The sequence below is a fragment of the Glandiceps talaboti genome, chromosome 6, assembly GCF_964340395.1.
Source record: "Glandiceps talaboti chromosome 6, keGlaTala1.1, whole genome shotgun sequence".
In the NCBI taxonomy this organism is placed as follows: Eukaryota; Metazoa; Hemichordata; class Enteropneusta; family Spengelidae; genus Glandiceps; species Glandiceps talaboti.
Window position 1 is genome coordinate 27950592 of NC_135554.1, and position 27983 is coordinate 27978574.

Consider the following 27983-nt stretch of genomic DNA (forward strand, 5'->3'; position numbering starts at 1 on the left):
TTTGAGAATCTTCCTCGATTCCAGTTTTCTCTCTCAAATTTCAATGATCAGGAGAGGGTATTGTTATCACCTCGACGGACGTGTTGACCACATAGCACTCTTTCAGTCCTCCATAGACGGGAGGAGGAACCTCCTCCTGTACACAAGCCCTCTTGGCCCCCTTCTACTTCCATTCAATTCTCGGTACCTCTATTTCAAATTTTTACCCCCTAATTTAGAAATAACCCGCAATCATTTATCTGCTACTTTAGAAATAAGTTGAATTTGTTATGTCTGCCATTCTGAGACTTAAATTAATTTTAAGAGTAACACATTTGGGAGTAGTAACTGGGAAAAAATTACACAAAAGTTGAGGACATTTCCCTTTACAAATCTAAAAATGAATATCAAATTCAAAACAATTGAAGATTATGAATCTCCTAAGAGGCTGGTACCAGTTTAGGTTGTCAGTAATTTCCTATGCGACACAACACTGTGCGAGCACTATGGTCAAATTTAAAAGAAATATTTCAACAAATGACCGTACCTCTACTTGGCAAAAAATGACCGTACCTCTACTAGGCAAAAAATGACTGTACCTCTACTAGGCAAAAAAATGACTGTAACTCTACTTGGCCAAAAACCTACTGAACCTCTGCTAAGCAAAAAATGAATGTACATGTACCTCTACTAGGCAAAAAAAATGAATGTACCTCTACTAGGCAAAAAATGACCGTACCTCTACTAGGCAAAAAATAACTGTAACTCTACTTGGCAAAAAATGACCGCACCTCTACTAGGCAAAAAAATGACTGTACCTCTACTGGGCAAAAAATAACTGTATCTCTACTAGGCAAAAAAATAACTGTACCTCTACTAGGCAAAAAATAACTGTAACTCTACTTGGCATAAAATGATCGTACCTCTACTAGGCATAACAAACTGTACCTCTACTAGGCAAAAAATGACTATCTCTATCTACTAGGCATAAAATGACTGTAACTCTACTAGGCATAAAATGACTGTAACTCTACTAGGCAAAATGAGTGTAACTCTACTACGCAAAAAATGACTGTAACTCTACTAGGCAAAAAATGACCGTACCTCTACTAGGCAAAACATGACTGCACCTCTACTGGGCATAAAATGACCGTACCTCTACTGGGCATAACATGACCGTACCTCTACGAGGCAAAAAATGACTTTACCTCTACTTGGCAAAATGATTGTACCTCTACTAGGCAAAAAATTGCTTTGTGTTTGCATTTGGAAGGAAATTGTTGTTGTGGTGGTGGCCGACAAAAATGCTGCCCCCCCCCCCCCCATCCAACTGTGCACTTCTCCATGTATGTGTGTTATATATAAGAGGCAGCCAGATCACTTGCGATCTCACTATTTTCCACGTATTTCTTTGCAGACATCATTATCATAATCAAACCCATCTCCCAAAAGTTATGATTTTTTTCCAAAGTTTTGATGTCAAATTCCTGCACGTGATAACCATAACGTTTTCCGTGTTAAATGTTGAACGTAGAAGACTAAACACATGTATCGTTGTTTATCAACTAGATTATGAAAAACTGCCATCTTATATGAACTTTATCTCCCTGTGTGTGATTTGATCTTTATCTCATTGTGTGTTTGACATGGCAAAGTTTAAGAACGGGTTAACATTGATGAAAACCAGTACTGACATATCGTACAAGTATCACACACATAGGATGGTTTATTGACAGCTGTGATAATACAGTGTGGCTACTGTAAGATAAAAAAAATCACAAGTACTAGTATTTGACAACACATGGGTTTAATCATTGGGTTATAAAACAATTGCAAATTAGGGACGAGATCAATAAATCGATGAAGAATAAAATTCATTTAGCTGGTCTCAGACCCTACCCCTCCCCACCTCCTTTTAACTTAATTGGCCAAAATTGACAATTGCTTCAGACCGCACAATCAATTTCAAAGCAGTATGTAGTGCTATGAATACAAACTCAGTATGTAGTAGTATGTAGTGCTATGAATACAAACTCAGTATGTAGTAGTATGTAGTGCTATGGATACAAACTCAGTATGTAGTAGTATGTAGTGCTATGAATACAAACTCAGTATGTAGTAGTATGTAGTGCTATGAATACAAACTTAGTATGTAGTAGTATGTAGTGCTATGAATACAAACTCAGTATGTATAGTATGTAGTGCTATGAATACAAACTCAGTATGTAGTAGTATGTAGTGCTATGGATACAAACTCAGTATGTAGTAGTATGTAGTGCTATGGATACAAACTCAGTATGTAGTAGTATGTAGTGCTATGAATACAAACTCAGTATGTAGTAGTATGTAGTGCTATGGATACAAACTCAGTATGTAGTAGTATGTAGTGCTATGAATACAAACTCAGTATGTATAGTATGTAGTGCTATGAATACAAACTCAGTATGTAGTAGTATGTAGTGCTATGAATACAAACTCAGTATGTAGTAGTATGTAGTGCTATGAATACAAACTCAGTATGTAGTAGTATGTAGTGCTATGGATACAAACTCAGTATGTAGTAGTATGTAGTGCTATGAATACAAACTCAATATGTAGTAGTATGTAGTGCTATGAATACAAACTCAGTATGTAGTAGTATGTAGTGCTATGAATACAAACTCAGTATGTAGTAGTATGTAGTGCTATGAATACAAACTCAGTATGTAGTAGTATGTAGTGCTATGAATACAAACTCAGTATGTAGTAGTATGTAGTGCTATGAATACAAACTCAGTATGTAGTGAGGAAAAAATAACTATTTAATATATTTCAATGCCATGCATTTAGTAGCGAAAATTAGACATTTTTTCAATTTGACATTTTTTCTATTATTTATATTAAGGAGTACAAAACAGATTTCATTAAAAGTAAAATCAATTTTGTCGGATGAGAACTAAAATAGTTTAACCCCGACCCAAAACTAAAAGAATTATTTTTCTATCATACATTAATTGAACTATTGACCGCGGTGTCAACGACGAGTGTACACAGATACATTTTTAAGAAATGGACGGTTTACAACAAAACGTTAGAAATAAATAAATGGTCATTTCGCTAACTAATAATAGTAACTAATATAATAGTGTTTTTCTTAGTTGTTTTCAACGACTTTATTTATCGACTCAGTACGATGACAACGTTCATCACATAAGATTCCCGATTTTTTTAGCCGTGAGCAATTTAAGCACCGATGAAAATGCACGCCAAGTTTCGACAGCGTCTGTTTATAAAAGGGGATAAAAACTAACAAGCATATCATAAACATCTTTGATGATCTTCAACACAATGGTTTTACGTGCCATAGATTTTTCACCATTTTTTAAAAGTAGCATAATTTCCGTTAACGTTTGCTTTCACCGTGCAATGTATCTAAAACTGGCACCCAAGACTGTTAAGGTCAGACAGAACTAACATATGCTACTCGATCATAACGCTAACGACATCCCATCATATTACAAACATCTGTCTTCCATTGCATACTATAAGTGCAACACAATGGAAAGATGATTGGATAAGGAAAAATTGGCACATTTAGGTCACTCATTATTTTTACAAGTATTTAATGTTCTTCATTTTTTTTAGAATAAATAATTTGATCCTTGAAAACAAGCAGGACATCTGTTCTCTGAGCTCGTGTGTCTAGATAAATGGTAACCGTGATATATCAACAAGTATATAGGAACATTGATATGTTGATATTGTCAACTTGGATATTAAAAACACATCTCTCCGATTCAACAGTGACTATTGTCTAATGTAACTTTGCAAATATCGCCGGAAACTGCACTAGCTTCAACTGTACCATTGTTTTAACATTATTTTATTAGATATAATGACTTAATCTCAACATTATACACCCTGGGGTGTATTGTATTGAATTATCTATAGGTAAAACTTGTGTGTATAGCCCTATAATATACCACAGTGTGAATTGAAGGCACGGACCCTAAAATGAGTGCGTGCATTGACCAGAACACGTTCTCATTCACGAGACACGCAGATGAATAATACGTGACTGAAACCCATAGTTTTTGCCTTGATATTGATTATTGCAATCATAAACAATACGTGAAAAGTGTATGGCCCATAGTTTGTGCCTCGATATTCAACATTTACCATAATTCTATAAAATTTCAAGGCAAGTCAAACAAAGTATGGGTGTGACTTCAAGACCAAGCTTTCGCTCAAGATGTTAACCTGTCACTACATTAGCTATATATAAAATCGATCACTAAGTACAGGTACATTGTACATTTATAAGTATTTGAACATTTCATTTGCTAATACATGATTGATTGCTTGGTGTAGAAAAATGTCCCAGTTACAGCTAGTACCGGTTGAAATAAAAGATTTAATAGTCTGAAACCTCAAATATTCAAAATATTTCCTGCTAAAATAATGATCACCCATGTTGGGTTGGAGAGTCTATCATGGGAGTCTGTCATAGAGAGTCTGTCCTGGAGAGTCTGTTAGGGAGAGTCTGTCATGAAGACTATATCATAGAGAGTCTATCATAGAGAGTCTGTCATGGAGAGTGTGTCATAGAGAGTCTGTCATGGAGAGTCTGTTATGGAGAGTCTGTTATGGAGAGTATGTCATGTCATAGTCTGTCATGGAGAGTCTGTCATGGAGAGTCTGTTATGGAGAGTCTGTTATGGAGAGTCTGTCATGTCATAGTCTGTCATGTCATAGTCTGTCATGGAGAGTCTGTCATAGAGAGTCTGTCATGGAGAGTCTAGATCTGTCGTGGAGGTATCATGGAGAGTCTAATGCTGAGAGTCTGTCATGGAGACTGTCATAGTCTATCATGGAGAGTCTGTCATGGAGATGTCATAGTCTGTCATAGAGAGTCCATCATGAAGAGTTTATCATGAAGAGTCTGTCACGGAGTGTCTGTCATGGAGAGTCTGTCACAGTCTGTCATGGAGAGTCTGTCATGGAGAGTCTGTCATAGAAAGTCTGTCATGAAGAGTCTGTCATTCTGCCATAGTCTGTCATTGAGATTCTGTCATGGAGAGTCTGGCACGGAGAGTCTGTCATGGAGAGTCTGTCATGTCATAGTCTGTTATGGAGAGTCTGTCATGTCATAGTCTGTCATGGAGAGTCTGTCATGGAGAGTCTGTCATGTCATAGTCTGTTATGGAGAGTCTGTCATGTCATAGTCTGTCATGGAGAGTCTGTCATGGAGAGTCTGTCATGTCATAGTCTGTCATGGAGAGTCTGTCATGTCATAGTCTGTCATAGAGAGTCTGTCATGGAGAGTCTGTCATGTCATAGTCTGTTATGGAGAGTCTGTCATGTCATAGTCTGTCATGGAGAGTCTGTCATGGAGAGTCTGTCATGTCATAGTCTGTCATGGAGAGTCTGTCATGTCATAGTCTGTCATGGAGAGTCTGTCATGTCATAGTCTGTTATGGAGAGTCTGTCATGTCATAGTCTGTCATGGAGAGTCTGTCATGGAGAGTCTGTCATGTCATAGTCTGTCATGGAGAGTCTGTCATGTCATAGTCTGTCATGGAGAGTCTGTCATGTCATAGTCTGTTATGGAGAGTCTGTCATAGAGAGTCTGTCATGGAGAGTCTGTCATGTCATAGTCTGTCATGGAGAGTCTGTCATAGAGAGTCTGTCATGGAGAGTCTGTCATGTCATAGTCTGTCATGGAGAGTCTGTCATGGAGAGTCTGTCATGTCATAGTCTGTCATGTCATAGTCTGTCATGTCATAGTCTGTCATGTCATAGTCTGTCATAGAGAGTCTGTCATAGAGAGTCTGTCATAGAGAGTCTGTCATGTCATAGTCTGTCATGTCATAGTCTGTCATGTCATAGTCTGTCATAGAGAGTCTGTCATGGAGAGTCTGTCATGTCATAGTCTGTTATGGAGAGTCTGTCATGTCATAGTCTGTCATGGAGAGTCTGTCATGGAGAGTCTGTCATGGAGAGTCTGTCATGTCATAGTCTGTCATGGAGAGTCTGTCATAGAGAGTCTGTCATGGAGAGTCTGTCATGTCATAGTCTGTCATGTCATAGTCTGTCATGGAGAGTCTGTCATAGAGAGTCTGTCATAGAGAGTCTGTCATGGAGAGTCTGTCATGTCATAGTCTGTCATGTCATAGTCTGTCATGGAGAGTCTGTCATAGAGAGTCTGTCATGGAGAGTCTGTCATGTCATAGTCTGTCATGGAGAGTCTGTCATGGAGAGTCTGTCATGTCATAGTCTGTCATGGAGAGTCTGTCATGGAGAGTCTGTCATGTCATAGTCTGTCATGGAGAGTCTGTCATGGAGAGTCTGTCATGTCATAGTCTGTCATGGAGAGTCTGTCATAGAGAGTCTGTCATGGAGAGTCTGTCATGTCATAGTCTGTCATGGAGAGTCTGTCATGTCATAGTCTGTCATGGAGAGTCTGTCATGGAGAGTCTGTCATGGAGTGCCTGTCAAGCAGATTTCGCTAAATAGAATTAATATAATAACCGAACATTGAGTTTCACACTCTTCAAAACACAATATGTATATCAAAGCGATGGGACAGTAGTATGTATGTCAAAACGGTGGGACAGTGGTATATATGTCAAGCGATGGGACAATGACTAGTATGTATGTCAAAATGATGGGACAGTAGTATGTGTGTCAAAACGATGGGACAGTGGTATGTTTGGAATTTTGAAAGAACAATTTTATAAGTTATGTATTGCGTCTTACACTTGTAGCAAAATAAAGTAAATGACTTATTATAAAGTAAAGTGAAAGTAAAACATGGACAATTGTGGTTGTTTAGTGACTGATCCCTGTGTAGTATTGTTCTGTAGAATTAATATCCTATAAACGCTATAAAGCTCTAGCTTCATAATTATCCACATGAGATTGAGAAAAAAAGCGAGGTATGTTTATTGCCCCTGAGATCCTGAGATTGTCATTATTTTTGAAGAGAGACATTTGATTACAGCTACAATGACTTTCCAAATTATTTTATTGGGGTAATGATTAGGCAAAAGTTGCAACTGAGGATGTTTATGTGAATGTATGACGTGAACTCGAAAGGGTAACTTACAGTGCAGCGTGAGGAAAAACATACATGTTACATTGTAAGAACCACTGAAGAACAAATAAACACGTATGACAAGTTAGATGCCATAAAGACATGTAGTATCAATCAGGTTGTTGAACGATTGAAACTGAGAAAAACAAAACAATAGTTTGAGGAGTACATTTCCTACATTGTTTCCTACATATCGAACCAATAAGTGAATGTATAACATTTTCAAAAACTTACGCAACTTAGTATCAAATTGAACTTTTGTTCCAAACACACACTTGCAAATTTTACCTGAAATTTTGCTTAGGCGTAAAAAATATGTGTAGTTCCAATTACATTAAATTATAAAATAGGTGGGGTAGGTAGATTTTTAATTCATTTTATTTTTTTCATGTGTGAGTGTCTAGTTCAGGTTTTCCACTGTTTTCCAAATGGTCTCTGTCTTGTTTATTTCTATCAAATGTACAGCCATTACAGATTGGAAGAATAGTTTTATATTGTCTTTTTAAGTTGATGTCAGTTTCCGCATCCACTATTTCTTGCGCGATTTTTATTATTATTTTTCTCGAATACGTAAAGAAAAGTTTAGGGCTGGCGTGCAAAACTAGGTGGGGGCCGGTTAACCAGAACCAAACAGCTTTTTTTTATTTGGCCTTATGCAACTTAATGTTACTCACTGAATGCATGCTTACACCATGTTTTATAAGTTCTTACAGGGGGTCGCCTCCCAAATCACATCAAAATGTAAAGAATGTATATCTCCGATTAATCATATTCAAGGCCCCGCTGTCTAAAATATACGTGCACTTTTTCACCTAAACATGTATTCGTATGAAATATATTCAGTATTCAAAACAATGATTTTACAGGTACGCACGTACTCGATATGAGTTTTAACGTCACGAAAGTAAAATATCAATAATTCAAGTCAGAATGGTAACATACCATCTATCACTTACTAATGTATGTCACACGTGACGCACATATGGATAAAAGTGTCAGATTTGGATTTTGAGTTCAGACTTTCAAGTCATTTTTCAGTGAAAATGTTTGTCTCTTTATGAAATTTGATATGTTTGTTATATCTTTTGTCAATACAGGTACCATGTGAATACATGTTTGTTAACTTCAAAGACAGTCAAAGTGACTGCTATAGCTAATCCATTGCTAGAAGTCTATCAATGACATGTAATGCAGAGACATGGGGTGGGGGTGTCTGTGAAATGACACTGGGGCTCCTGTGGCACCTCCAAACCCAAACTGTTGTTATACCACAAACAAAAATGGAGACTCTTTCTCATACCAACTCCATTGCACCGAATATATTGTTTATATATATATATATATATATATATATATATATATATATATATATATATATATATATATATATATATATATATATATATATATATATATATATATATATATATATATATATATAGTTTTGGTAGTACTGGAACTCTTTCTTGGGTGTAACTCGGAGTTTCACGCATATTGCGATCATCAGACACTGTCTGATGATCGCAATATGCGTGAAACTCCGAGTTACACCCAAGAAAGAGTTCCAGTACTACCAAAACTATTACGCTCTGCCACTGCGGTATAGAGCACTGTCTTATAGCAGATTGATACTCACCGAGTTATATATATATATATATATATATATATATATATATATATATATATATATATATATATATATATATTTGTCCCATTCGCAATAACAGGATAATAACAGTATACTGTAACCCTATTACTAGACAATATCACCAGAGGTAGTATTAAAGAAAGTGACATCAACACACAATTTATGTTATTGAATATTACTTTTCCCAGGGTATTATTTTTTATCATTGTATTTTTTTTCGCTGGACTGAGTTTATCTACAGTAAAGATACCCCCTGGTTTGTTTGTATAAGTTGTATTGTTGTTTTTACCTGATTTTGTCTGCATGAAATCTCTCCTTAGCTCGCACGCATTAGTGTTGTTCACGGGTTGTAATAAAACCTAACACCTTACATGTAACATTGATAGTTCTAATTATTTACTTAATATCTATTATACAAAGTTTCAAGTTTTCACGGCATATATAGGAAGAAATATCTACTTTCATGCTTTGTTGACTTGCACTAATTGTTCAGTTATCAGAGCGGTCGGCTGGAAGATTGACACGTAGTTCCGGTCAGGAACATTTCAATTCTCTAACTTTGCAGCGAGCATATATACTGTGATACAGAATTCTGTTCTTTCTTTTCTGCCCCTCTTATTTCGTTTCAGTTGGTTGAATATCCACTACGGCGGCCCACAGGGGACAGACGAAAACTAAATTTCTATATTGACCCAAGAAATTAATGTTTTGTCATATGAAATAAAAGTGTTATCCTTTTATTAAATATTTTGCCCTCAAAAATCAATTATTTATAGCACAAATTTAGTTTTCGTCTGTCACCTGTGGGCCACCGTAATCCACCCTGTATGTTGACTAAATAAACAAGCATTGGCTTTTCCATTAACCTGTAGGTAATAAACGGTACGAGGCATTCATCGGATGTGAGACGTGGCATGGCGCGATCGCAAGTTGTCGAAACAAGGGCGGTCAACTTGCCATCATAGGCGATGAATCCGTGGATAGACAAGTACAATTATTCATAACCAACCGAGGGATAACCCATTGGGGTTTCTGGATAAGTGCGCATGATTTGTCAGCGGAGGGATACTGGACAAGTCATACTGGTGACCCGTTGACCTATCACAATTGGGATGATAATGAACCAGACAACGATCCTCATAGCACTTCCGGGTGCGGAGGTGTAGAAGACTGTGCTGTTATGTGGTAAATATGAATATGCCCTCTATGAGCCTCTATCCACTAAATGTCAAGTACTAACGAGAGCCATTATTGTATGGACCTTTGAACTCTGTCAGACACATTACAATGATGATCTCGAAAACATTTTCGTACTTGGTTCAAATGCTGTTCTACAGACTTTAACAACTGTTAAAGACTTCCTTCAATTACAAAACAAAACGAAACAGATATATAAGTATACGCTTTATAAGCTTAGCCTGTCAAATTGACAGGTGTGGAAATATGCATATAGTTTAACTAAGCCAGGTATATGAGTAATGGTATTGAGCCCGTGTATCAATTATCACACAGGGCTTCAGGACAGACGTAAGAATTGATTTTCATGAACAAATTGTACTTAAAATTGCAACTTCTCTAATAGGTGTATAAGTATGGATGTAGACCCTAAGGGGCTGGGCATATTTAACTGGTGGGGGTGGGGTTGAGTTGAACATGGGTTTTCTTACACCGACCCTCCAGTTCCGTTGACCAAAGTGACCCCACAGTAAAGACCACATTTTCCAAAATGACCCCCCCCCCACCACACACACCCCTGTATGATATTTTAACACATCATTTATAGGTCTTACTATAGTGATGTGACTATATGAATATAACTGAATGATGTTATTTATTAAGGGGATACATTACTTTGGTATTTTTGTTTTCTTTGTACATGGTTATCTAGATTCTATGGAAGATGTAATTTCGTCATGGTATCTCAGTACACAGCATAAATCCATAAATCCACGGGAGACTATAATTACTTGTAGTTAATACAACTTTTTCTGTAAAAATTAGTCTTTACAAATGTAACAAATGTTGACAGAGAAACGAAAATAAACTAACTTTTGAAAATGCTACCTATGGTACATGATATACATGTTTTGTGGTATTATACTCTGCAGACTGCAGTAAAACATGATGTAACAAAAATATGCAGAATCAAACACAACAGTCTGCTGTGTATTAAATAAATACCAATTCTACGCCATTTTTTATGGCTTCCGTTAACACATTAAGATGTAGCCAATACCATAATGCTTCTACAATTTCATTTAGAACAAGTCTTTATCTTGAGAGTGTCAAATTGCTTAAAACACAAATGGCCAGTTAAATCACCAGTTAAAACTGTCGTAAATATATACCCGAAAATGAAAGCTAACCCTAACTCTAACCAAAAGCACAACTATAGTATTTGCTATATACCCAAATACTAAATGTTTAAGTTTCTTGTTTGAGAAATAGTGCATGCTATATGTAGCACTGCATGTGTGGAAAATACAGATGGGGCGGGTATGGGAGGTGGGATACTCCTTCCTGTAACTTTTGACAAATTACAGTAACTGTTCATTTCAAGGCACCAAATGACACTTATCTTGTCGTTTTCCAACGTGACCCCCGGCCCCCTCACTTCAAGTGGTGCCAAGTTTTCCAAAATGACCCCCACCAAAAACATCGCCCCCCCCCCGTCATTTAAAATGCCATGCCCCTAATACATCCATGAGTATAATTATACGTATGTCAAAGCACTCTCCATAAGTAGGAACACAGACCTGCTACCATGTTAAGATGATATTTTACATCGACGCGATCAACCTCAGTCTTAAGACGGATTAAAAAAGTTGTATTTACCAGTCTGAGATTGCTTCTTAGACGATTAACTCAAAGTGGGATTAAGGTGCAGGATTTGGGTTAATCACCGTGTATATACTTTTTGGCAGGAAAGTTTATTGCTAGGTTATAAGCCTAAGCTTGACGTAGAGTACGTAAGGTTTCATGCGGCCCGGGTATTACCAGTTTTGTTGTGTCACATCCCCAACGTTCGTTAGTAGGTCTAATTATTATTCGATGGATGTGTATCTGTAGTCGAATCTACTCAGATATCGTAATTTTCCCAAGACTTCAATGTTTATTTATATGGGTCCAGTCACAAAAAGTATTGTGACATTGCTGTTCTTTCTATTCACAGGCCAAGTCACCAATATAAGTGGAACGATGCTATTTGCTTGAAACGTTTCGGCTACATTTGCGAATTCGACGATAATTGTGAGTATGAGCGATGGCCATTCGAGTATGTCAATTATATATAATTAAGTACATGTAATTATAATGTATTTGTCAAAAAAGAAAATAGTTAGGAAAGCTTTGCTGGAAAGAACATGAAATGTTCAAAGATAGAGTTAACCGGATAACCTATAAGAAAATAAACAATACATGGACTCGAAATTTTATTGCAAGATGTTGACTCACATGTCAATCATTTCCAGAAATGCGTTTTATGAGTAGAAAGGCCGATAGCAGAACTAGCTTTGTTTTTTTGAGAGACAGAAAATGTTACAGAAAAGCGACATTTTTGACAATATTCTGAGCTGTTGATGAATTCGTTGGACTACGTATTTACAGTAAATGGCGACAACTTGAAAACTACAGAGGCAGCCCATGTGTCATCGGAAGAAAGAAATGTCTCTACATCAACAATCGGACGTCAATTTATATCGCCAACGACAAGAACATCTACTGTAGCTGCAATCCAGTATGTGATACCACGTAATATGGAGAGCACCAAAACCACGCAGACAGCAGAAAAATCAGGTATGTATCGCATTGTAGCCCGGATAAATTTAGAGACAAATCTATCAAGACTCTGTAGAGATGTGTATCACATCAATCGTAGTACTGAAAATGTAGTGCCAAATCAAGACTCTGTACTGGTATGTATCACATCGTAGTACTGATAAAGGTAGTACCAAATCTACACTCTGTAGAGGTATGTATCACATCGTAGTACTGATAAAGGTAGTACCAAATCTAGATTCTGTGGTATGTATCACATCGTAGTACTGATAAATATAGACTCTGTAGGAGGATTAGGTGGTTGACCTCAGGTTCGGGCTGAAAAAAGTTCTTTCCACCCAGCCTGCGAGCTCGGCTTCACCAATTTCAATACTTTTGGTGACACCTCATGAACCATAAGGAAAACACCACATCAAAATAGCATATAACCTGTTGTGACGTTTTCGGTTATTCATACAAAGGTCTCATATCTGTACCAACTATTAAATAAAATCGCATCCAGGTAATTTGACACAATTTCATAATATAAGCATCACGTGACTCAATCAACATAACGTAGACGTCATGTGACTTATTCAACCAATCAGCTTTTGCGTGTGGTATCCTTGAAAATACTGAAATAGATAATACTGAGTTCACAGGCTGAGTAGAGAAAGCGTTTGCCAGGTCGACGACCCAGCCCCCTCAGGAATCAATACCAAAGTCGTTTAGACACCAGAAACATCAAGTAGCCTGTGTGCTTTCTTGTTGTACAGAAACATACATGTGATACCAAAGTCATCCGGACGTCAGAAGTTATCCAGACGTCTTATAAGACGTAGAATATCTAGATTACATTAAATCTGATCCTACCATAAGTATATATGACATAACCACCACCACCACCACCATCATCATCAATCACTACCACCACCTATCACCACGAGCACTACCACCACCACCACCACCATCATCATCAATCACTACCACAACCACCACCACCACCACCACAACCACCATCATCAATCACCACTACCACAACCACCACCACCACCACCACCACCATCATCATCATCATCATCATCATCATCATTCCCCACCACCACCACCACCACCACCACCACCATCATCATCATCACCACCAAAAACAATGTTATAGCAATAACAACCCTCTTGTACACCATGCACAACCACTATACCTATCAGCTTGTCGTCAATCATTGACATCATTTCATATATATCATAAACGCACGTGCATTTAACTCTTCTCAACCAATTCAACAGTGGTTACCTAAATCGACTCAAGCTTTACCATGGCATAATACAGATGTCCTGCTATTGTACTTTTCAGTCTCAAAGCGATATGAAATTTTGCCAGCATGTGCAACATGGTACGATGCCATTGCTGCCTGCGATGATCTGGGAGGTAGACTTGCTAGTATTCCGGACAACAAGACACAACACGAATTGGAACTACTTAAAACTATGAATGGTTTTGGACATTTGAATTTATGGTTTAATGCTCATGATGTCGTCGAAGAAGGACAATGGATAACATCAAACGGAGATCGCCAAACATACTTTAACTGGGCAAGCGGACAGCCTGACAACGCAGCGTATTCCAATACAAGATGTCGAGGTATTGAAGACTGTGCATTAATGGGGTTAGTGTTATCTATTTCGTTAAAACATGTATAAATAAAAAATATTTGTTTACACAGTGTATCACAGTAGACACAAGCTATATAGCCCTTGTTGTTATAACTTTGCCAACTACAAGGTATTCAGCGTTATATCATTGTTTGGTTAACCATATCTTCCTAGTAATAATGTAATTGATTTCGTCATGTACGGAATGTATTTTGCCAAATGATGAAAGCAACCAATCTTATCGACCGGTCAATCAATCGATCGATCGATCGATCGATCGATCGATCGATCGACCGACCGACCGACCGACCGACCGACCGACCGACCGACCGACCGACCGACCGACCGACCGACCGACCGACCGACCGACCGACCGACCGACCGACCGACCGACCGACCGACCGACCGACCGACCGACCGACCGACCGATCGATCGATCGATCGATCGATCGATCGATCAATCAATCAATCAATCAATCAATCAATCAATCAATCAATCAATCAATCAATCAATCAATCAATCAATCAATCAATCAATCAATCAATCAATCAATCAATCAATCAATCAATCAATCAATCAATCAATCAATCAATCAATGAAAAATAAGGCCGCGAAATGCTAACTCAATGGGAAAATAAGCTGTTGTTGATTTCTTCAAAACAAGACGACGAGCTTTCAAATACATTTCAATATTTCAAAAGTACCAGGAACAAGGATTGATATGGCAAGCTGCATGGAGAGATCTTAAATGATTTTTTCAGGGGTATTCTACCTCTACAGCCAACAAGGAAATACAATAACTGATGATTGAAATATATGAATAGAGCATTGATTGGTACATTGTGGAATAGAGCATTGGTTAGTACATTGTGGAATAGAACATTGGTTGGTACATAGTGGAATAGAGCATTGGTTGGTACATTGTGGAATAGAGCATTGATTGGTACATTGTGGAATAGAACATTGGTTGGTACATAGTGGAATAGAGCATTGGTTGGTACATAGTGGAATAGAGCATTGGTTGGTACATTGTGGAATAGAGCGTTGATTGGTACTTTGTGGAATAGAGCGTTGGGTGGTACATTGTGGAATAGAGGATTGGTACATTGTGGAATAGAGCATTGGTTGGTACATTGTGGCATAGAGCGTTGATTGGTACATTGTGGAATAGAGCATTGGTTGGTACATAGTGGAATAGAGCATTGGTTAGTACGTTGTGGTATGAAACGTTGTTTGGTACATTGTGGAATAGAGCGTTGATTTGGTACATTGTGGAATAGAGCGTTCATTGGTACTTTGTGGAATAGACCATTGGTTGGTACATAGTGGAATAGAGCATTGGTTGGTACGTTGTGGAATGTAACATTGGTTGGTACATATTAAGTAAGTTAAATCTTCATGCCGACATTTATGAATGACGTAACAATTATCACAGATAACAATAGAGTAAAACATGTGAATGTATTGAGCATAATGTACGCAAATTGCGGCGGTAAGTTGCCGACGGTGACTTTTTAATGAATGACAAACCCGCTCATCTGTAATACTAGCTTTTTTTTCGTTCGGGGGCAGTAGTCGGGGGGGGGGGGGCAGTTGTCCTTCGGGGGCAGTTGTCCGGGGGGCAATTGTCTGGGGGCAGTTGTCCGGAGGGGGCAATTGTCCGGAGGGCAGTTGTCCTTCGGGGGCAATTGTCCGGGGGCAGTTGTCCTTCGGGGGCAATTGTCCGGGGCAGTTGTCCAGGGGGGGGGGGGCAGTTGTCCGGGGGGCAGTTGTCCTAGAATCGTTATTTTAAGTTAAATTTGTGGACATATAAAGAAATTGTGTCGAGGAATGGGTGTATGGTAATTTGATTTAATTTAGATTTAGGATTCGTTTGACTATGTTTAATTTAGACTTAGGATTCGTTTGACTGTATGTTTAATTTCAGACCAAAAAGACAGAGGCATAGATGGAAAGATTCAATATGTATCAAACGTTATGGTTACATTTGTGAGTTTGACGTTATCGGTAAGTCCAGCAGACCAATATCAAGACACGAAATATTTAGAAACGTTATTACAAACAGGTGCAGGGAAAGTTCTAATAGATGAATTGTATTAATAACATTTGGCACAGCATATTGGAAATAGAGAGACGACATGTCATGGTTTGCACATAACAGTTTCATAGCCTCTTTACCTAATTATAATAGTTAACAAGTTCCTCCTGACATTTCAAGTACATGAATTGACAAGATTTCCAACGCTGAAATGTAATACAAGTCCAACATGCTGTGACAAATGAAGTGTGCAAGTGTTATTAATCCAACTCATTGTTGACTCTCACTGTTTACGTTACGTTTGTAAATGCTAGCCTGTCGCTACTTATACTTCATAAACCTTTAGCATGATATATTCCATTGTCAGCAATATAATAAACACGAGTATGTTAGTTATGTGTATTTAATTTTATCTGTATTTTCTGTCAACGTGTCTGGAGAATGCAGACAATAGAGAATGTTTAATTGAATGCATATGATGGTAGAATGGACGTTGGGATCTCAATCTCATGTATACTATGCAGGGATCCTTCCTTTTATACTGGCTATTTTATCAAATAGATACCAAAATAGTGACTGCGGCTGGAGGAGGTATACAAAATCCGGGGATAACCTGTAACATCACAACAACCACACAATCGGCTGAAGAAACTGAATACATCCAAACAACTCAAAATCATTTGTCATCGAAGAGTAACCCGACCTCTACTAACGGTCCAATTCCTACTATGACCAAATCCGTTCCTTCTGATGTAGTTCCAAAGTCTAAAGATGAATCTATCGGGGCCAAGGCACCCAAGACTTCCATGTTACATTCCCCTATTGAGGCAAAGTCTTCAGGTATATAACGTGTGTTTTCTCAGATTGTATTTCTAACACATGCAGATTTCAAAATATTGTCTAACATTTTTTATATTCTTTTTTCATAGACGCATTTCTACAAACAATTATTGAGGTCCGTTCTTGATTCACAATTGCACACACAAAATAACAGAAAATAATGTACAGATTTAGCTACTAAATAATGCTTAACACGCACGCACGTATACACAGATAAATTTGCATAATTAAGTGTATGTATCTACATGTGTCTGTCTGTCAGTATGTATGTATGTATGTATGTATGTATGTATGTATGTATGTATGTATGTATGTATATATGTATGTATGTATGTATGTATGTATGTATGTATGTGTGTATGTGTATGTATGTATGTACATGTATGTATGTATGTATGTATGTATGTATGTATGTATGCATGTATGCATGTATGTATGTATGTATGTATGTATGTATGTATGTGTATGTATGTATGTATGTATGTATGTATGTATGTATGTATGTATGTGTGTGTGTATGTGCGTGTAAGTACACAGGTTAAACATGTTGCATTGTATTTCTCATTAGATAACTACGTTATGGTAACCTTTGAGTTGGTAATATCATCTATCAACCTTCTTCTCCTGTTGGCTGTTGTCGTATTCCAATACTTTTATGTTTGGCGGAAAACGTAAGTGTCTATATAAAGACATCTTAAATATGTCGACATCTTACCAGTCGAACTTTTAACAGATAAAAGCCTAATCACGTATTTTAAGTTTTTTATTCCTCAAGCCACAACCATACATCATGTACATGTACATATGTTAAGATTCTAAATGATTGCCAATTAAACCATGTTTATGTTTTTTGTAAATAACATGGCGCCTAACACGATTGTGTAAACACTCACAAAAAATTAAGGCGTCGTTTGTTATCTTCCAATACTATCTGACTGTATATCTCTATTCCCAAATGATTATTATCTTTGGATTGTGTGAAAAGAAGCACGCCAATATCGCATGTTTTACATTTATTATTTTGCAAGTCATTTAGATATCATAAAATACATCAAAATATTAAATAATGATATTGGTGCGGGTAAACCTAAAGTCTGCTTATGTTATTTTCATCGCTACACGTTAAGATAAGTTGAATGAACGTTTCGGACATACCTCGTCTCTCTCATACATGTCTACTTGATACTTTCACAAAGTTCTCCTTTGAAAGTTTCTAGAAACTACATATAAAGTTAACTGTTGTCTATTACAATTACCGAAGTAAGCTTACTAACCGAGTTTACCGTTTCTCACACACAGACAACCTAATGGCCTTCGCGAACCGTTTTATCAAGATTTCGACAAGAAAGGTCTACATGAAGAAATTAACAGTACCAACGTTTAAGTGTCGTCACCTTTGTCTTCAATATTTGAGGAATGTTTCTCAAAGAATCGACAATTTCGGATCTAAGGCTGTATAGATGCTGTATCGAGAGTTTATGAAGCTAAATTCTTTAATGTGGTCGAAATAAAATATTATAGTTCAACTTGTGATTCTTAGTACATCGCGGTTGAATATTTAATCTCGTTGACTTGCAAAATGTACAGAATGTGTAGATTCTAGATTAAAAAATGTAAACTTTCATTGTGTGTTTCTGTTTGTTTGTTTGTTTGTTTGTTTGTTTGTTTGTTTGTTTGTTTGTTAATTAATGAAAATCACCCAAAGCGCAAGGCTTAACCTTGTCTCATTCACACATATGCATGTTGGGATCCTACGCGACGAAAATAGCCAGTAACTACAAGGGTCGTTCAAAGAAATAATTGTTTTGAAGTGGATATTTATATTTACGAAATACCACACAATCTCGCACACTACTCTCTAACACATCAGGATCGTTCGTGGCCCACAGTTGATAATTAGCTCACACTAGTTCGGTTTGCTAGAATCACATTTCACATCCAAGTCCCCAAGAAGAGTGATTATTGGACATTTTATTCTTATTTATACTTTTACAGAACAATGAAATCATACGATCATATTTCTAAACTAAATAACACATCATGTCATATTAAACTTGCTGAAGCTTCAATTGTAGGTGGTTCAAACTGTTACCCATCATAAATCTGTCATTATGATTGTCCAATTACATCATCATCATTAGCACCACCGCCATGCTCCTATACGTGATTTCTTGACATTTAGCCAAGATTGCCAGAATTGAATGCAAACGCAATTCCGAAAACACGGTATTTCTAATAGTAATAATACTTAGAAAATATATGTACATAGACAACTCTTTGTAAATTGTAATGACTAACAATTTAATACAACACGTATTAATCCCTGGAGGAATTACTTAAGCTTTGCACAATCACCAACAAATAAAAGCAGATATAACATGAATTAAAATAAGTAAAATAAAATAACAAAAAATTAGACTAAAAGGTGTAAATTTCAGCGAGAAAATAATGACCTATAGTGACTGGACTTCTGAGACTTCAAATGAAATCACTTTTGTACATCTGTGAGAAACATATCACTGCCACTGGATTGGTTGACGAGATCTTGGTAACGAGGTTCACGAACCATGGCCTGAGGCCTATGAAAGAGGAAACATGACTCTTAGTTTCGTTATGATAAACATGATATGGCTGTAGGAAATGATATGACTGTACAACATGATATGGCTGTAGGAAATGATATGGCTGTACAACATGATATGGGTATAGAAATCCTAGCTCAGTAGGATGCTTTGATACACAACTGACACTAATTGATTTTAGGATGCTTTGATACATTACTCACCCTTATGACTTTGCCCGATTTATCAGTCTGTATTTCCCTGCGATGGTTTTCAATTAAACTCATTATGAACACTTACATTTCGGTGTGGTCACAAAAGGGATAGGGACAGGCATACCTAAACGCGAGCACACACACACACACACACACACACACACACACACACACACACACACACACACACACACAAAGACACAGACACAAACGCATAGATAAACACGGACGGACGGACGGACAGACAGACAGGCAGACGGACAGACAGACAGACATAGACAGGGACAGACAGACAGACAGACAGACAGACAGACAGACAGACAGACATGTTGGTGTGCACATGCGCCGGCAGGGATCGATGGGGGGGTAAAGCGATACTTACAGTTTCTTCCATACACAGACATAGAGGAAAGCAGTGATACACACCAGGAAGGTAAAATTAACCACGGATAATATCAGCAGAATTATTATAAAAGGATCACCTATAAATGAAATTATAGATCAAGTCATGATCACATCATGAGACAAGTATCATACATCGGGGTAACTTTATATTGTTCATGAGATGTTCAATCCTTCATTTAAGTTTACACAGAAGACTATCAGGCACTTGTAATCAACATGAAAGACGTTGTATTGGTACAGTCTGTAACTTAGTGGTTCAAGAGTCAAATGCTAGCTGTTATGTATTTCTAGCTTTATGTAAACATAAAATACGACATAATCTTTTGTGTCCCAATATAACCTACAAACACAAGTCATAGTTTCCAAGGTTTTTTTCTTTCTGTTTAAACAAGGCATAGATCTTCACATTATTTTTGGTATTGTATCCAGAAGTCTCCGATATATTGCTAGTTTATTGTGGGTTCATTGTGTATTTATATAACTTCAATATACTACATACTGGAACTCTTTGTAACGTCACTCTCAGTATTATCTGTGTACTGTCTTGCATTCGGTTTGCTTTTATTAGACAAAGAGGTCTCGGTTGCTGGGGATATTGCCAACATTTTTCTACGTTGCTGCATCGTTGTAGTAACAGGCTCGGTTGTCTGCTGTGTTGTCTCTGTTACTGAATGTGTAGCTGTTACGACTCCAGCACTAATTGTCGTTTTATTGTTATAGGCCTTCTCGGTGGTTGTAGTGTGATCTGTAGTGAGAAGAAAAGAGGTATTGAATATTAGCGGTGATATCGACTTTCACATCAAGTAGTGTAAGACAAAGAGAAACAAACTGTTATTGTAACATGTTAGTAGCCTGAAAGATGCAGGCGTTGCTTCCGCTTATAGAGTGCGCGCCCTCACGGTGGGTAGCGAGTGGTTACATACGCAGACCAGCGACTGGCCCTTATAGACAATAGCAGATTGCAAAATTGGTCATTTCCTTGCCGCATGTCTTTGTGATGTTCAAAACAATATAGACTTATTTTATGAGATCGTATTGAATAGAACGTGTAAGTGGCATGTAATCAGTCCGTCCATCCGCCCGCGGCCGACCACCAACCCATCTCTGGGTAAATTACACATGCAAATTGTAATAGCCTGAAAACTAGTTTTGCCCAGATACAAAATTATGTAATTGTTACCAGCGATCAACCATCTGTTTTACTTTGGAATATTCACACACCAGATTTTTCCTATAGGAAATTTTTTTTTTTAAATTATTGAGTGTAAAACAATAAGGTGTGAAGTGAATAGATTGCAGAATATGTCAATTATTATCATTATCCAAATTAGTTTTTTTTCAAATATATTTTATGAATTTATTAATAAAATAATCGTACCTAGGAATTCACAAACATATCCATTAAGTTGACAGCAAGGTTCGTCGTACCACTCAAAGTTGTCTCGTTTTGACCTAGATATAGATGGCACACAACACGTATTAAAATTATTAATGTACATGATATGGTGTATATCAACCAAATGGAAGTACGCCTAGCTTCAGAGATGTATATCCGCCCGCCCGCCCATCCATCCATCCATCCATCCATCCATCCATCCATCCATCCATCCATCCATCCATCCATCCATCCATCTATCTATCTATCTATCTATCTATCTATCTATCTATCTATCTATCTATCTATCTATCTATCTATCTATCTATCTATCTATCTATCTATCTATCTATCTATCTATCTATCTATCCTTATCATGTACATTAAATAACTGCCCCTCCGGTCCACCTGTCTCTCTTTATATTGATGATAATAAGTAACATTTTACCATGATAATTTTGTGCAATATCGGTATCCCCCACACCTTGCATGTCCTCTATAGTTATTTGGTTCTCCTTCCGCCCAATTCTGGTAAGGTATAGGATCACCATTAGTTGTCGTCCAGTGTCCCTCTGAATTTCTAACATGAACGTCAATCCAAAAATTGACGTCATTGTGACCCTCTTGGTGAATGAGGGAAGCCACGTGGTTATGAGTCACAGCGTCTGGAATGATTGCGAGGCTCCCACCTTTTTCTTTACACAAGGCAACAGCTTCGGACATTGATTTACACGCTGGAAATACTGCATACCTTGTCCCCTCTGTAACTAAACAATAACTAGTCATGTTTAGCGTGTTCACTCTGGAAATTCTTCACACTATGCGCGATTGGCAACTCTGGAAATATTTACTTTGCCCCTGCTGCAACTAAGCATACAATGTCTTTCATGTAAACTCTAGAAATATTTCATGCCTTGCCCCTTCTGCAACTAAGCATATTTCCTGTCAACTCTTGAAGTATTTCATGCCTTGCCCCTTCTGTAACTAAGCATTCAGAAAATTGATGATTTAACAATGTAAAGTATGTAAAGTTGCAGCGTGAGATATTTGGAGTTGGACGCCTTTGGTGTTTAAAAGGGTAATTTTCTTCATAGTTTCGATATGATTTGTAGTTTCAAAAAGAAAAATGTTTTCAGTAGTAAAATGCCATGTTATTTAATTAAAAATGTACTCATTGACAAGCTTTCAGAGGTCGATAAAAGAAAAAGAAATCCTAGATCCTTATATTCATTGGAGCAAAACAAGGTCCTAGCTATGTATTTATGACTACCTTTATCTCCCTAGCTAGGTATATATCACTACCTCTATCCCCCTAGCTAGGTATTATGACTACCTCTATCTCCCTAGCTAGATATTATGACTACCTCTATGTCCCTAGCTATGTACTATGACTACCTCTATCTCTCTAACTAGGTATTAAGCCTACCTCTATCTTTCTAACTAGGTATCATGACTCCCTCTATCTTTCTAAGTATGTATTATGACTACCTCTATCTCTCTAGCTATGTACTATGACTAACTCTATCTAGGTATTATGACTACCTCTATATCTCTAATTAGGTAGTATGACTACACATATCTCCCTAGCTAGGTATTGTGACTACCTCTATATCTCCCTAGTATTATGACTACCTCTATCTCTCTAGCTAGGTATTATGACTACCTCTATCTCTCTAACTAGGTATTATGACTACCTCTATCTCTCTAGGTATTATGACTACATCTGTCTCTCTAACTAGGTATTATGACTACCTCTATCTCACTAGCTAAGTATTATGACTACATCTATCTCTCTAGTTAGGTATTATGACTACATATATCTGCCTATCAAGGTAGTATGACTACATCTATCTCCCAAGCTAGGTATTATGACTACATATATCTCTTATGACTAAATCTATCTCTACATCAAATGCTTTGAAGAAAGTTAGACTGTAAAATACGTTGAGCTGTTCTGCCCTCCTCTTGGAGGGGTTGACCAATGTGTGAAGGTGCCTCGTCACGGCGTATCTTACAGAGAATTCAAAAGTTAACTTCAGTGAGGTGAGAGGCAAACAAGTTGGAAAAGCAGTCAACTTTAAATTTCACATACAGTAGTCTCAGAGGCACGTCTTTTGGGGTCCATGCGTATGAGTCTGAGTATTAAACCCAGACTGCATGAAAGAAACTCTTTGAGAGACCAATTCGCTGGACAATGACACTTTCGTAATAGTCTGGCTCAAACCACACCCTCGACTAGCCTGTCCGTGCCATACTTCCATGGCCACCAGCATAATGACGGTAAACCACACAACACTAGGAAATGTAGGTATAAACAGAACCTTCACGTGTAGGAGCTATATGGTATGAAGTCTCACACGGCATATGAAATACCTACGCTAATCAAGCTATTTATGACTTTAAAGTTCAGTCGTGAATACATGCTACGTATACATTCGTTTGTTTGTTACATTTAATTCAATTCAATTCACGTCAATCGTCAAACCAACTTACCACAATATTCGACAATTACGGAGTACAAAATTATGCAAGCAACCTCTTGATAAATCTTCATGGTTGGTGTCATATCAGACAAGGATTTCCTCAACAATTTTCCTTGTCTGTAGTGTGTATGAGAACCTCCCTTAAGGTGTAAACAGTAGCCAGATCGTCAACCACGTGACATGTTTGTCACAATATCGCTATCAGACAACTCCCTGGAGGCCATCTCTTACATGTATTATGACCCTGAAATGTCCTCTTCTATCCTGTTTCTCAAATTAGAAGGCATTTGAACTCATAGTTAAAGGTGATTCAAAATGCTCACATTCACTATTGCTATTTTGCTAGACGACATGTTTGTGAAACGTATTCTGGTTTCAAAACTTTAAAAAAGCGTCTGCAAACACTTTAAAATGACCCTTTTTAAGTCAGTTCCCTTCGGATTTACTTCGAGAATTTTCGGGTATTTCCGGTCCCACCTAGACCACGGGATTTTATGACGTCATAGAGGGACATCGTTTGCACGTAGCCTATGACGAGCGTAGTCAACAGGTGAATAAAACTCAACAGCATTGTGAAAAAATACATTGCAGGTGGTTGTAATAGACATCAGTAAACAAAAACTACAGTCTACATGTCTTATTAACCAACATTTACTGATATTTTTACTCACACTTCCTGACTAATTGTCAGTGTCTGTGGGTATAAATGCTAACATATTATGTCCCCATATTATAGCAAAATAAATCAAAACGGATAGACTAGATCTACATAAACACTTGTAATGTCGCGTGGTCTAGGTGGGACCGGAAATAACCGAAAACTCTCGAAGTAAATCCGAAGGGAACTGACTGAAAAAAAGGTCATTTTAAAGTGTTTGCAGATGTGTTTTTTTAATTTTAAAACCAGTATACATTTCACAAACATGTCGTCTAGCAAAATAGTGAATGTGAGCATTTTAAATCACCTTTAAAGTCGACTTTCTTTTCACTCTATCCTATGCTTTGCAGTGGATAAACAAGTTTTAGACGGCGAAAAGATAAAAACCAGATTTAAACTGAATGCCTTCCATAAGGGCAAAGTTTTGAGATTGTTGTTCCTCCAGACAATTGTTGGAATACAACAGAACATATGCAATAAGTTAATTTTTCTCATTAATTGCTATTTGCCCATTGCTGTAAGTGATCTCCTGGCCAACGACAACATGTAATGTGAAGCTTTATAGAACGTTGTAGCATAGCACTCACCGTAGAAAGAGTTCTAAAGGCCAAAAAAATTGTTTCTGGTCAGCGCCCATCACTTCAGCGCCCATAAATATTCACGCGATTTTTACCAAAACCTAATCAGGTTTTGCCATTACTCTATGGAATACACCTTCAAAATTTCGTTTGAATTGAGCCAGCTGTTATGGAGAAAACGATGACACAGTTAGACACACAGACAGACAGACTTCCACCCACTAACATATCTCTTCCTTACGGAAGAAATAAATAAATAAATAAATGAATATGAATCCTGAAGATTACCGGAAGCCAATGTAGATACATCAGGATTGGTGTGATGTGATCACGTTTCCTTGACTGTGTGATAAGTCGGGCGGCTGAGTTCTGTGTTCTTTGCAAAAGATTGATGTGCACGTGGTAGTCCGAACAAGAGCGCATTGGCATAGTCTACTTGTGAGGAGATGGTAGTCTAAGAGTATATAAGTTTCTTGCAGGCATCTTGAGAGAGGTATTTCCGAATGAAACCAATTCTGTCTATCTATTTATCTATCTATCTATCGTACTATCTGACGTACATGTAGATAAATATTCCTGCAGGTTCGAATAATGTGTTGCTTAAAATTGTGTGTGGTATCGAATGTAAGCCCGATGTTGCGAGCGGAGGTAGACGGTTGAATTGTGCTTGATCCAACATGTATACTGTTAATAGTGAAACGAATGTACAGTATTTCAGTTTTCCCGTCATTAAGCTGTAACTTGTTTAGGGTCATCCAATTTTTAATGTCTACCAAACAGTTCCCAATGCTTGAAACTGCAGTTGAGGTGTTGGCCCTGGAGAAAGTTTGATAAACTTGGTTGTCGTCGGCGTATTGGTGGAATTTAAGATCATGGTGGCGAATAAGTTGTCCAAGTGGTCCTGTGTAAAGAGAGAATAAGAGTGGGCCGAGTACTGAACCTTGAGGTACGCCGAACTGAAGTGGATTTGGTGATGAAGATTGACCATTAATGGTGACTGACTGAAACCTGTGAGATAGATAAGGTGAGAACCAGTCTAAGACAATACCTTTTATACCATTTGTAGACGCATTTCTACAAACAATTATTGAGGTCAGTTCTTGATTAGCAATTGCACACACAAAATAACAGAATATAATGTACAGATTTAGCTACTAAATAATGCTTAACACGCACGCACGCGCGCACACACACACACACACACACACACACACACACACACACACGCATGTACGCACGCACGTATACAGATAAATTTGGATAATTAAGTGTATGTATCTACATGTATCTGTCTGTAAGTATGTATGTAAGTATGTATGTATGTATGTATGTATGTATGTATGTATGTATGTATGTATGTATGTATGTATGTATGTATGTATGTATGTATGTACATTATGTATGCATGCATGCATGCATGCATGTGTGTGTGTGTGTTTGTGTGTGTGTGTGTGTGGTGTATGTATGTATGTATGTATATATGTATGTATGTATGTATGTATGTATGTGTATGTGCGTGTAAGTACACAGGTTAAACATGTTGAATTGTATTTCTCAATAGATAACTACGTTATGGTAACCTTTGAGTTGGTAATATCATCTATCAACCTTCTTCTCCTGTTGGCTGTTGTCGTATTCCAATACTTTTATGTTTGGCGGAAAACGTAAGTGTCTATATAAAGACATCTTAAATATGTCGACATCTTACCAGTCGAACTTTTAACAGATAAAAGCCTAATCACGTATTTTAAGTTTTTTATTCCTCAAGCCACAACCATACATGTACATATGTTAAGATTCTAAATGATTGCCAATTAAACCATGTTTATGTTTTTTGTAAATAACATGGCGCCTAACACGATTGTGTAAACACTCACAAAAAATTCAGGCGTCGTTTGTTATATTCCAATACTATCTGACTGTATATCTCTATTCCCAAATGATTATTATCTTTGGGTTGTGTGAAAAGAAGCACGCCAATATCGCGTGTTTTACATTTATTATTTTGCAAGTCATTTAGATATCATAAAATACATCAAAATATTAAATAATGATATTGGTGCGGGTAAACCTAAAGTCTGCTTTCATCGCTACATGTTAAGATAAGTTGAATGAACGTTTCGGACATACCTCGTCTCTCTCATACATGCCTACTTGATACTTTCACAAATTTCTCCTTTGAAAGTTTCTAGAAACTACATATAAAGTTAACTATCGTCTATTACAATTACCGAAGTAAGCTTACTAACCGAGTTTACCGTTTCTCACACACAGACAACCTAATGGCCTTCACGAACCGTTTTATCAAGATTTCGACAAGAAAGGTCTACATGAAGAAATTAACAGTACCAACGTTTAAGTGTCGTCACCTTTGTCTTCAATATTTGAGGAATGTTTCTCAAAGAATCGACAATTTCGGATCTAAGGCTGTATAGATGCTGTATCGAGAGTTTATGAAGCTAAATTCTTTAATGTGGTCGAAATAAAATATTAATAGTTCAACTTGTGATTCTTAGTACATCGCGGTTGAATATTTAATCTCGTTGACTTGCAAAAGGTACAGAATGTGTAGATTCTAGATTAAAAAATGTAAACTTTCATTGTGTGTTTCTGTTTGTTTGTTTGTTTGTTTGTTTGTTTGTTTTTTAATTAATAAAAATCACCCAAAGCGCAAGGCTTAATTCACACATATACATGTTGGGATCCTACGTGACGAAAATA

At 37.3% G+C, this 27983-nt stretch overlaps 2 protein-coding genes across 2 annotated transcripts in view; one reads left to right on the forward strand and one right to left on the reverse strand.

The window, feature by feature from the left end:
* The window catches only part of LOC144436675 (uncharacterized), a 19507-nt gene extending 948 nt beyond the window's left edge, over positions 1 to 18559 (forward strand). The window contains exons 2-9 of the mRNA XM_078125519.1: positions 9575 to 9887; positions 11875 to 11951; positions 12309 to 12497; positions 13810 to 14122; positions 16037 to 16116; positions 16709 to 16987; positions 17556 to 17658; positions 18287 to 18559. Coding sequence (XP_077981645.1) covers positions 9575 to 9887; positions 11875 to 11951; positions 12309 to 12497; positions 13810 to 14122; positions 16037 to 16116; positions 16709 to 16987; positions 17556 to 17658; positions 18287 to 18371 — 1439 coding nt within the window. The 3' untranslated portion in view covers positions 18372 to 18559. The remainder of the gene's footprint in view (positions 1 to 9574; positions 9888 to 11874; positions 11952 to 12308; positions 12498 to 13809; positions 14123 to 16036; positions 16117 to 16708; positions 16988 to 17555; positions 17659 to 18286) is intronic.
* A 398-nt stretch (positions 18560 to 18957) lies between these two features.
* LOC144436754 (uncharacterized) lies at positions 18958 to 22093 on the reverse strand. The gene is made up of 5 exons (XM_078125612.1): positions 21992 to 22093; positions 21547 to 21620; positions 20668 to 20913; positions 20146 to 20245; positions 18958 to 19566 (listed from the first exon to the last, which is right to left on the reverse strand). The coding sequence occupies exons 3-5, from the start codon at positions 20789 to 20791 to the stop codon at positions 19476 to 19478; spliced, it is 315 nt and encodes a 104-aa protein (XP_077981738.1). The 5' UTR covers positions 20792 to 20913; positions 21547 to 21620; positions 21992 to 22093; the 3' UTR covers positions 18958 to 19475.
* Between the last annotated feature and the right edge of the window lie 5890 nt (positions 22094 to 27983).